The 13206-nt window shown below is 42.1% G+C and overlaps 1 protein-coding gene across 2 annotated transcripts in view; it reads left to right on the top strand.

The window, feature by feature from the left end:
- The window catches only part of LOC119652553, a 503388-nt gene that overhangs the window by 87159 nt on the left and 403023 nt on the right, over positions 1-13206 (top strand). For both annotated transcript variants that reach the window (XM_038056757.1, XM_038056759.1), the window contains exon 2: positions 5324-5451. In XM_038056757.1, the coding sequence (XP_037912685.1) occupies positions 5349-5451 (103 nt within the window). In that variant the 5' untranslated portion in view covers positions 5324-5348. The remainder of the gene's footprint in view (positions 1-5323; positions 5452-13206) is intronic.

Raw genomic sequence — 13206 nt, forward strand, 5'->3', positions numbered from 1 at the left:
GCATTCTCAGAGAACGCGGGCACGCGCAGAGACTTATCACGAACTCCGGCGAGCTGGGAAACGACTTCACAGACGGAAAAAGGAAGCCTAGGAGAACCAACAGATCTGTGAACTCAAAAAGTACAGGGAGAAACCGCACCAGGTGCGGGAGTTTTACCAACAAACCAGCAGGATGAAGCCTTACACACCTCGATGCTCATCCTGCCGAGACAAAGAGGGAAATCTGATTTCCGACAGAATGCGCATATTGGAGCGATGGGTTCAGTACTTTGATGAACTACTGGACAACCAGAACATCTGCAAGTGGGAGGTCCCGGCAACTGAAGACGACGGACAAATACTGCCACCACCAAGTGTAGAAGAAACAGTCCGTGCAATTTATCGACTAAAAAATCATAAGTCGCCAGGACCCGATGGAATTACAGCCGAATTAGTTAAATATGGAGGCGACCAGTTACACCAAGTGTTTCATTAACTTGTGTTCAAGGTCTGGCACAGCGAATCAATGCCTGACGACTGGCAAAGAGGCATTATCTGTCTTATACATAAAAAGGGAGATATCACACTGTGCAACAATTATAGAGGTATCACGTTGCTGAGTACCATCTATAAGAATTTTCCGCTATCTTGCTAGGCAGGATAGCCCCATACGGCCAGAATATCATTGGCCCATACCAAAGAGGCTTCACTCCAGGCAAATCAGCAACAGATCAGATTTTCTCTCTGCGGCAAGCGATGGAAAAACTGTTGGAATATGGACAACAGTTGCACCATCTGTTCATCGACTTTAAAGCCGCCTATGATAGCATAGCCAGGGTAAAACTGTACACGGCCATGAGAGAATTCGGTATCCCGACGAAATTAATAAGACTGACTAGGCTGACCCTGACCAATGTGCGAGGCCAGATAAAAGCAGCAGGATCACTCTCAAGACCATTCGACATCAACAACGGTCTACGACAAGGGGATGCGCTATCATGCGTCCTCTTTAACATGGCCCTCGAGAAGGTGATCCGTGATGCTGAGGTAAATGCAATAGGTATGATCCTCTTTAAGTCCACCCAACTACTGGCCTATGCTGACGATATCGACATCACGGGAAGAACTACCCGAGGCGTACAAACTGCCTTCATCCAGATCGAGCAGGCGGCAATTGGGCGAGATCTTAGGCTGCATATCAATGAAGGCAATACAAAGTATGTGGTAGTAGCGTCAGCACCAAGAACCAACCAACCAACAACATCAAACCGCACTGGTCAAACGGGAAGAATAAAGATAGGAGACTACAACTTTGAGATCGTTGATAATTTCTCCTATCTAGGGTCGAAAATCAAAACCGATAACATCTACGTTGATGAAATCCGCGCACGGTTGTTTTTCAGCCAACAGAGCCTATTTCAGCTTACAAAAACTATCATAGGGTCAAAGCTCTTATTATACAAGACAATGATCTTTCCAGTTCTCGTGTATTCCTCGGTTCTTAGCAAGAAAAATTGAGAACTCTTGGCCGCGTCCGAGAGAAGAATTCGCTGAAGAATTTTTGGCCCTCTACATGAGAATGGACAATTCCGTAGCCTACATAACGACGAAATCTATGACTGATACTAGGATCGTCTGATTGTGGATCAAATCCGGCTCAATAGGTTACGGTGGGCGGGGCACTTAATCCGTATGGATGAGGATGATCCAGCCCGGAAAGTCTATAAGGGCAATATCTATGATGGAAAAGAAGACGAGGCAGACCCTGCTTGGGATGGAGCGATGGCGTAGGTCAGGATGCTAGACAGCTTTTAGGGATATCGAATTGGTGGACCTCGGCGCAAAACCGGGAGTCTGGAGTTCCTTATTAAGGCAGGCCTAGACCGGATACCGGTTGTTGCGCCGTTGATGATGCTGATGCTGAAAACGAAAGCAGAACCATCGAATGAATCCAGAGGTCTTTCGATCTAACATTTTGGAAACATCTCAGTAGACTCGAGATATCTCCCAGTTTTCCGGTTTCGTTATTTATATTACATTATGGCTATTTATCAGATGTTCTCCGTTATATTGCTGAGTCAGATAGCGTCATATGCTCAGAGGTTTCACTCCAGGCCAATTATGGTAGTAACGGATCAGATTTCCCTCGTGTTGTATTCGAGGCCGCCTATGATAGCACAATCAGAGTGAAACTCTACACGACCATGAGACAATTCGGTATCGCACTCACCTTTCACTGTGAACGATGGTCTAGGACTAAGAGGATGGCATAAAATTATCCCTTTTAACCTGACTTTGGAACAAATGATCTGTGATGCTGGCGTAAGTAAAAAGACGCTATTCTCTCTGAGTCCAATCGACTACTGGTCTATGCTGATGATATCGACGTATGGGAAAAACACAGCGCGATATCTTGAGTTTTATGTTAATGGAGATATGACCATATACGTGGTGGCTACGTCAGCGAAAAAAGAAAACAACATCAACACCAAATAGTCCTGGTCAATTGAAAACAATAAAGATGGTAGACAGGGACGTGGGGTGTGTTGAGGATGAAGGGAAGCAATATTTGTAATTTATAGAGTTGAGCTTTTAAAATCATTTTAAGCAGAACCCAGAACGACGTGTAGCGTTTTGGCCCCTATGTTACCATACCAAATCCGTAAAAAATATGTAGTATATATATATAAATACTTATGTGTATATTTACATGTGAAAAACAAAGAAATACGTAAATAAATAAATAAATAAAAAACAAAATAGTTACTCAAAGCCTTCCCTGCTTGTAGTAAGAGGCGAAGGGATAGGAATTTCTGTGCTAGCAGCCTACGCATTTTGAAACTCTACTCCTACCGAAACGTCAACAATGCCTCGGATAGGGACTGACCTCATGGCAACGACTTTTGGCTATCTGACCATGATTGTTTTCTGGAATATGTGCGCACTCCTCGACATCGGTAGCGAAGGTCCTCAGAATGCTCGCTTTCTCCAACTTGAGCGGGAATTCCAGCGAAATAAACTAGACATTTTGGGTCTAAGCGAGTGTAAGATGGTAGGATTCTGGAGAGTACTCCTCTCCTTCTTTCAGCAATGGACTTTTGTACTGCTTAGTTGTAGTAGACGCGACTTCGGTGCCGGGTTGCTTTTGACGACTACCGCATGGCGCGCTCTCTTCACCTGGAAGTCGGTTCCCGACAGACTTCTAACTACTAGATTTCGGTGGAAAAGTAAAAAGAAGCGACTTTCATAACAAAGGAGGAAGAAGATACTCTGGCACTGAAGTAAAGATACAAATTCTGCTGGAATAAATTACCAGCATTAGAATTACCCAAATAAACCCCCACCATGCAGGGCGAACGTCGGCGCTTGTCGCAAAGGGAAAGGCAAGATATTGAATATACCAGAAATAGATCAGTAATTTGTCAAAAGGAATTCTTGCAATAACTAAAATCTTATATGCAGGGGAAGCTTCCTAAAGGGGAGATTGTGATCGTGGTGGGTAATTTGAATGTCAAACTGGGATCTGATAACACCTTGCTAGGACATGTAATGAGGAAGCGTGGTGTTGGCGAGCGTAATGGTAAAACAGGGTTAGGAAGCTGCGACTCCCTAAGTTAAACGTAGACCACTTGTACGATCAAGTTGTCGCTCGATAGTAGGAGAGCTGCAGATCTATTAGAAACGCGCCTGAGAATATCAATCAGCGTTGGGCTGTCATGAAAAATGTTCGTTTCTCGAGTGCTCCCGAAGGGGTGTCATAAGATCTGGCTGACTGCGGACTCGTGGGAGAAGATCGACGAACGAACGGGTTGAAGGCTCTTCTGGTCGCTGTGTGTGATGGCGACGTGATGTGCTCGAACTCCGATACCGGGCGAAATACCGTGAAGTTCAGCGTAGTGTACACCGTGACAAGAGAGAATTTGTTATTGCGCAAACGCAATGATTTCAGAACTGAATACCGTATGAAAGAGCTTGAATGTGGGGGAAATCTTGCGATGGTACTGTGAAGGACGTCAACGGTCGACTTCTCATCCACGATGATGAACAACTGAAGAAGTGGAGAGAACAGTTCACCAGGGTCCTTAGTCGTGTTACATCCGGTGAGGTTCCTCTTCTTCTGGATGAAATGGCTAGCCACCGTAACATGCGGATACGGGCTGTCCTTCAAGCAGAAGAAGAATCGTTTCGGCCATCATTGCACTCAAACGGAGTAAAGCCGCTGGGCTTGACAGTCTTCCCGCAGAGTTATTTATCGCTGCACCTGCAGTTACTGCTGGAATCAATTCCGGTAACTCTGATTGTCTTTTCATAGAAAAAGGAAAAGTCCAATGCATATATCCAGTTTCCTTCTCCTCGTGTCGACTATCTTCCCCGACTCCATTCTTTTCTTTTTCTTTCCTAACTTAAAACTACGCAGTACCTCCCTTCCCCTGTGTGCCCTCTTTAGACTTTCGTTTTTCCTTATGGACAACTCCGCCTTTACTGACATCACATACCGCACGACTGCACTCCACAGCACACACAACGTCGAAACTTTCGAAGTGTTTTTCTCAGAACTCGATCTTTATTTCCATTCCCCGATTCCGAAGCTGTGTTGGCGTCATAACATTATACAGCTTGGTCCGCTAGACTCTTGTACATGCTCTAATTTTAATCGTAGGTTAAAGTTTTTTCTGTCTCCACTGTCTGGGACCAATGTGTAATATAATTTGTGCTTATTATCCTTAAATAGATAAATTAAATTAAATAACTACAGTGAAATATGCCCAGCGGGGAGAGTTCGTGAACTTTCGAAGACCCCTGGCCTCAGCATTTAAATTTCATGATCGAAAGAAAAATTATCAACGTTTAAGCAATCTGAAGGACCGCGGATAGCATAGATGCTTTTATCCGCCCCAGAACCCTGACATTTTCCAACAGTAAACCCCCGGGCAGGCGTCCAATCCTTCGGGAAGAGACAGTTCGGCTACTATTCCATATGCGGCTTCATTTGAAAACCTGTAAAGTGGATGCCATGTTCCAAGTGTAAACGATTTTTGATTAAACAGTTCCCAACCTGAGAAACTCAAACTCATCTTTGTTTGAGGGCAAAGGAAGCATATACAGAGCTGACTCTGAAAGTGCCGAGGAGACTACCTACATAGCCATTCTACAATACATATATTATTATATATTATATTTTGCTTATGATCTATCTATCTATTTGATTCTTGCAGCATGGTAGGTCTACTAAAAAATAATTTTAAAGAAAGTCATAAATTATTTACTATACAATATAGAAGTATGAATGTACTTCGCTTTCTCCATTACGGAAAACTTTAAGAGCCAACATTTTTATTTTCAGAACAACTTAAACTTCACGTGAAGTCATGTTAAACTGCACTGATCTGGCATGCGTCCTTCATCATCACCATTTTTACGCTCATTTACACCAATTAAAACATCACCTACAAGATGATAATCACAATACAGGTAAGGCGAAATCTCATTAGTGCCTTGAGCTTATAAGCAATTAAATATTTTATTTCCACTTTTAACTGAAAGTTTATTTTATTTTACAACCTGAATGTTGGTAGCATTGTATGGATCCTCATCTTTCTGGCATATGTTTTTGCTAAAAGGAAATAATGTCGCATCCCAAACTAGTTATAATCGACAATAAAAGTAATTTTGTTTGACAGTATTTTTCCCTGGGTTATTCGATCCTTTGTTAATATAATTATTATACAATCTGCTGATACTACTGTAGATATGCACCGGCGAGCCTTCTAGGACAATTAGAACACTCTAAAGCTATTATCGATATTCAGGATTTTGGCCAAAGTACAAAGTGGGGATTTAGATGTTAGGCGCTAAGCACTGAACGCTCTATGCAATTTATCTATGTATATTAATATTTTGGACTACAGATAGAACGTCTATGTTATTATGTAAATAAAGAAGCGAGAGTTGTACTAAATTGATCTTAGCTAAAATATGGTGGTTTTTTAGAAAGTAGTGCATACCAAAATATGACTCCATTTTTGTTTCACCACTGTCAATTCTGGACAATTGGAGTATGAGACTATTGGTCTGCAGGACATGGTTTTGGCTTCTACTACTCCCTTCAAAATGAAACCAATTAGAGTTTAGCATACTGAAAACTCTGGCCCAAGGAAATATGTCGATCCGGTCTCTCGCGAAGTGCCAAAAAAAAGTCAGGCTAAAACTGTTTATGTGGCTGCCTGAAGCGAAAAGACAGTATCAGCAGTGGTGCACCCCTTTTCACCCTTCGCTAACAATTTATGTTTGTTTTTGATAAATCTTCTAAAGACTATACAAATTGAGTACCCCATCTTTCTGGCAGTGTCTCCTATAAATTGATCGACGCCTTCGATTCTTCATCATCATCAATGGCCAATAACTAGAATCAAGTCTAGGTTTGCCGTAATAAGGCACTCCGGATATTCCGGCTCTGCGGTGAGGTCTACCAATACAATGTGCCTAAAAGCTGCCCAGCGTCCTGGCCTACGTCATCGCTTCAGGGCGGATCATAGTGCTTGGGGGGAAAGATGATATCGGCTATTAAACACTGAATGAATGCCAGTTGTTGAACGCCACCATATTCATTGCATTGATCAGCGAAATAATTTGATAATTCATTCACAATTAGTATTGGTTCGAGATACTTGAATCACTCAGCCCTCAGCAGGTTACTGCCGGTCGTCCGAAATTCTGTTTTATTCAGATTTAGTCTTAGAAAGGGTTGCGAGTATAGCGCGTTGGACGTTGAATGCCTCACGTGAAAGCGTTCGTAACAAGAGTGAAGACGGGAACGCACGAAGCGATTTAGATATACCGGCCACACTTCGAACTTTACGGCGATCCTCCATGCCTAACTGTGCAGCATGTATTGCGCCAGTAGTTCGGCAGTTCTTGGCAAACCTGGCTGGTTATCTGAACAATTTCGCGAATACGATTGTCAAGAATGCATTAAAAAATCTTCGTGGTATGGGACAGCGGTTGGATCGCAACGTCACTTAAACATTCTGCTTGAATGTCTTTCTATTTTCACATTGGAACGGTTGTGTCTTCTCATCAGTCAGATGATATTCTACCTTTGTCAATAACCCGATTGATGAACTTACTAAGCCACTGTGAACAGTCAGCTGCGATTTTGACAGGTCTTTTTCCTTTCCTTGATTTCATTCGTTTGGTTACTTCCTCGACTTCAATGACGCTGACAGGTCAATTTGTTCCGAATGTCGGCAATGGTTGTGGAAACAGAGACTTAAAAAATTCAACAACGTACTCGCACTGATTTCCCCCCTTGAGAGTCTTCTACATGGAGATGCAAAAAGCGGTTATCGTTGCAACCTGTGCTATAGTCCGAAGAGTCCTGTCCGGTAACAATCTGACCTAATGGGTTTCAGTCTTGATCCGCACTGTCTTCGATATAAGATCCATGTCTCTGTATTTGTTTGCTTGGTTCTACTGCTCTATTCTGTATTGTATCTGCTTTTATTGTATCTGTTCTGTTCTGTATTGTATCTGTTCTGCTCTGTATTGTATCTGCTTGGTTCTACACGAACCTCCGCGTCATTGGCTGAAGTGTTTGCGACAATCGGGATGCAGGAATACATTTTCGCATGGTCGCACACACTTTGCGTTAAAACGCATCATCGCTGTGATGCGGACCTTTGGATGTTGCCTTCAGCCCATCCTTAGGTTGGTCGCCCCTCGGTCCGGTTGTGCGGGAAGAGGGTCCGTGCGCTTTTTTAACTATACTCGTATATATATATATGGTACGACGGAGTGCTTGGCCTACGCGCGCCGGAGGAGGGAACGCTGATTGGTTTTGCCGTAGTTGCAATTGCTAAGCATCCGGAGGATATGGAGCTTTATGCAAGTGAAGATATTCATACCATCAAGTCAAGGTTAGGAATGACCAATCTAGACCTGGTGGATGAAAAGACAGAGGCGGTCCTCATTACCAACCGCATGAAGAAAAATACGGTTAATATCCGGGTTGGTAATCGTGAGGTCGTCTCAAAACCAATTGTCAAACACCTGGGGGTGATGATCGATGCCAAGCTGAGTTTCAAGCGATACTTGGATTATGCACGGGAGAAGGCAGCAAATGCTAGCTCATCCCTTGCAAGGATGATGCCTAACGTGGGAGGCCCGAAGTATAGTCGCAAGCTACTCCTCGCGGGAGTGGTGAAGTCGATCCTGCTATACGCGGTTCCCGTCTGGCCGGGACTGTTGAACCATGGTGTAAACCGGGGGAAGGTAAGCTCGGCATACCGGCTAATTACGCCAAAGGTGTGCAGCGTATGTTAGACGGCATCGACGGAGGCAGTGTGTGTCATCGTGGGAATGATCCCTAAAGATCTGCTAGCGAGCGAGACACACTGGCTCTACGAAAAACGGAAGGCAAATTAAGCCGAGGTAAATGCGGATTTCCGAAAAGCCATCAGGAGAGAATTGTGTGGCAAGTGGCAACGGTGGGATAATTCCGACAAGGGCCGGTGGGCCCATACATTGATCCCGTGTATCGAGAAATGGGTCGATCGAGAGCACGGAGAATTGAATTACCACCTGACACAGTTCCTTACGGGACACGGTGACTATAGGAAGTACTTGCATCGCTTCGAGTTGGACGAGTCTCCCAACTGTCCTGAGTGCGGTGCTACACCTGAGGACCCGGAGCACGTTATGTTCCATTGTTACAGATTTCTGCGGCAGAAAAAAGGTTGAACAGCACCTTGAGGGCGGTCATCGAGCCCTCCAACCTGGTGGAAGAGATGCCGAAGTCAGAGGAAAACTGGATGGCGGTAAATGAGGCAGTAGCCATGGTGTAGACAAAACTCCTGGAGTTGGATCGAACTCGGAAGGCGGCGCTAAGTAATACTTGACGGTGGTCCCGCGGGGAGGGGCGGATTTAGTGGTTAAAAAAAATATGTTTGTCCTCTATATATATATTTGCTTTGATTTGATTACATTTCCCATGAATGTAACATGAATTCGAGCAAATTTTTTTTTATTTGAGGACTTTCTCCCTCTTTCTTCCTCCTTAACCCCCAAAAAACCTTATTCGGGACATCCTATAAATAATAGCCCGAGTATGTCAAGGATGGGAGGGAACCTCAAGGGCCCCGCCTCAATAACTATCTGAGGCAGAATAAACAATGATCGGGACTGTAATCCGTCGTGGATCATTCCTTTCGATCGCGGCACTTGGGTCCGGAGACTTACGATTCCATGAGCACGGTTGAGCGGTTTTTTATTTTCCAGGTTTAACTCGCGTTCTGGTTTTTTTCGTCAGGTCGTCGCGAATTCCTTTGTGTGTTGTCTATTTTTAGATCCGGTGCGGACCCACGCATGGGTATAGACACGTTAATGACACGTGAGGCCTGGCTAGCACAGAGGCGTGCAAGAACGTGTCAACCGAGCACTTTGATGGAGTTTCAGTCTTTGCGGGCGGACCTTCACGGTCAATTTCGCCAAGTTTTTAGGTTTCTGGGATAGGTCTTCCCTCTAGATCGTCTTCGTTTGATCATCCTATTTCTCTTAGGCTCATTACATTTGGCTATTGAAACTCCAGATTTAAGAACATCTACAGAAGTTACAAACTGTCCATGTTATCAGCGTACACTAGAAATTGAGTGCACAATCCTGACACTCTGTCTATTTCATTATCTGGTTTAACTTACTTGATTGAATTGGCAAATTAAAAATTATGCTTCTTTGAAATCCATTGCATACACCATGAACAGGTAGTTTGTGTTGATGTTGTATTCTCTGCTGTTTTCTAGCATCTGTTTTATGGAAAACGTTTGAAGAAAAAGTAAAGACTTTTCAGCTCAACCCCGGTTCGATGTTTAGTAATTTTGCCTAACATAAATTTCGTGTATACTAGCGTCGCAAAAAAACCTGCCAATATATAGCGACCCAAGCCCTCACACCAGAAATTTTGGTGGAAATCCCATAGTTATTAATGAATATATAATTTGACGAAATTACATTTTTCGTGCAGATTGACTACACATTGAAGAATTTCAAAATGGCGATAGTACACGAAAATCTATTATACATACATATTTACTAGCCTTTTATATCACCAAAAGTTTCATATATGATGCGCCGTAAGATATAGTGGCTAACCCTTCCTTTGAAGGTTTTTTTGGCGTCACACGTTAGTTTCCCCACTCTCTCTTTATTTGCATTTTTCGCATTCTTCCCCCACAATCTTTCCTGCTAGGACGGGAGGGAACACATTTCGTATCTTGTGCAATTTTCCTATTGTAGCCGCTTTTTCGATTCAGTACATCAATATGAGACATCTACAGCTGCTTATTAAAATTCCTAAGCTTTGGAGTATATATAGCATTTTTGTTGTGATTTCAGAGAGATTATTTATCAATTGACCATTCTTGTATGCTACCTCATTCTTATACTACACAAATTAGAACAGAGAAATTTGAATACCTTTGCTGCTGGTTCCTTTCTATAAAGATACAATAAATGAACAAATTCACTGTAAAAGTATTCGTTGATAACCTCTCGATTTTCAACATCCAAACTTACTACATTGTTGTGTGCTCCAAAAGTTCTAAACATTTTTGGGGCTGGTAAATCCCAAGAGAAACAGGTTGTCCATGACCCACTCATCACTCACCACAGTTTGCGTTTTAAATAATCTAATTAGTTGCTTCTGGCGACAAGTGCGAATTAAACTAGGCGCTTAGATTTATGGTTATACATGAAATTTGCCCTGAAGCCTGTGATTAACATTTCTACTCTCTAATTTTCTACACTGAAGCAAACAATAATAATTGTAAAGACCCAGGATCGTGGGTGTTGATTATGGTGATTTTCATCACGTGATAAACTTGGTTTTCCAATTTTAATTCTTTCTCGTGTGATTTAACGACTAAAGCCAAAAAATTCTGGTGAGTATTTTGTAAAATCAATTCAACCAATTTACGTATAGCTGGCATTTGCATGCCTGTGGATTGACAATGACAATAGGCGTCTAGATGAAAATTAATTTAAATTAGTGGAAAATATAATAGTATAAATTATTATTCCTATTATATTCTAACTGTGCAATAACGACACTTTTAATTTTGCATCTTCAAAATCTGGAAATCCCCAAGACCCCAGACTTATTTATTGAATACTGTCGATCATCATTTCCACTTTTTGTTATGGATAAAAGGTAAAAATTTGATTTTGCCCACAAATGTACACATGTATTATCCATAAAATTGCAAACACCAAAACTGGAGCTTTCTATCATTACATATTAATGTGATTTTTGGCTAAATTTGTGGCTCACGTTTCCAGCAATTTAATTTTAGGCACATTCATTATTTATATATGCACAATCTATTGGGGCTAGTTATCTTTAATCTGCCGTAGCCGGTTATGAAAGCCCAGATACATATGTTCCAGTATTATGGTCTGGAGTCGAGCGTGTCTGTAAACACATGAGTTCACAATGACAATAAATCTGCACTGAAAGCTCACATTAAAGCTACTGAATTTAGCGGTTGTTTGTGCTGTTTCTAATCAGATCTTGTATCTTCTATCTACAAGTTCTGCTAGTGCTCACATGGTGGCACTGTATGCGCGCTTTGAACAATTTTGAACTAGAACGTTAAATATTGTATTAAAAAACGTCGCAGGGTCTGAAAAATTTCACACTTCATTTTGAAAATAAATTAACTTACATAAAATTAGGTATGGAATATCTGACGCGTCTTATAGATAGTTCACAGGTAATAATCAGTGGAGTGAAATTTACCGAAACTAGGATACTATGTTAATTCCTCCTCACTAATCAAACAATTGGTATTTTGTGCAAGGCTTGTATTGAGAACAATCAGAACAACGATGATGTAACCGCTTTTGTCGAAGTGCCATATTACATATTCCAATTTTTTGCTGCAGCATGAGATTGTCGCTTCAGTACGACAAATTATTTTGATTCGCAAGCTTGATTGCCAATGAATAAAATAAAGTGAATATGTACGAAGGTGTTTAGTCAAAAATGCCAGACGATCAACCTTGAAGTCGTTAGGTATGAATAATTAGGGTAAATTGTATTCACGCAAATTTTGATTAATGGCTCGGTCATGATATGCTTGATGTAAAACCTTTCAGGGAGTTTGGGTTGAATTTTGTTAGCTTGAAAATGTCGATTGGTTTGACGTATTTCCGACAATTTTAGCAAGTGCAAGTCTCAATTTAAACACGAGCCATTAACAAATAATAAACAAAAGTTCTGAATCAAACCAGAAAGTAGTGAATTTCATCTGAGTTGTGCCATCTAATGCTGACTGAATCAGGTTTAGATTTTACTTGCTACTGAGAGCAGGTATCAGATAATTAGGTTCAATCGATTTGAAATTGCTTTTGGTGGTTTCACTGTAAGTAAGTTGTTATACCGAGCAATTGTATAGCGCTTTCCAAAGTCCAAACTTGATATATTCTTCGAAAATCTACATAGTCTTGCCATAAACTATGTTCCTCTTATTAAGACGTCTACTCAAAATATCCACCGTTTACACATTGTAAACGTCCAGGTCACTCGATTATCTATTGAAGCTGCTGTTTCCACTAAATCCCCTCGGACACCACCTTGGCGTAGTTGGGGAGCATGTGGTAATTTACTACTATACTAAGGCTGTCCATAAACACATGAAGATGGAAACAAAGAATTGTAACTCTCTAAGTGGTAAGAAATCACAAAGTTCGAATCCACCTGCGACTTTGAGAAATCAGGTCGTGGCTGAGACACGGATTTTGAGTCCTCAGGCCAGATTCATGCTCCCCCACGGAGAAATCCGCCGAAGACGGGCTCTCCACTTCAGTGGAAAACCTGCACTCGATATCTGCGGTGTAGTCAGCCAGAAAGGATAGTACAGCAACTCCCTGAATGAGAGGAACTGGAGGCTTGGCTACGCCGGTAAGTCTGTCACTTAAAGGAAAGCTGGTGATGTGGACGCAACTGGTTTAATTCCGGCATGTGGACAGCCGACAACAACGGAAGGGACTGCGTAGGAAGGCGAAGTTTTTTGGCAATGAGGACACCAAGTGTGACGATATCCAGAGAAATCGGACGCAAGAGAGTGTAACTTCCGGCGGAAGTTGAAGATAAGCTGGTACCCCCAGTGAGATCCACATTGAATGCAACAGACTTTTCAGTTAGCGGAGGTTTTCATATTAGACTACACTTAT

This window comes from Hermetia illucens, chromosome 3 (assembly GCF_905115235.1).
Source record: "Hermetia illucens chromosome 3, iHerIll2.2.curated.20191125, whole genome shotgun sequence".
In the NCBI taxonomy this organism is placed as follows: domain Eukaryota; kingdom Metazoa; phylum Arthropoda; class Insecta; order Diptera; family Stratiomyidae; genus Hermetia; species Hermetia illucens.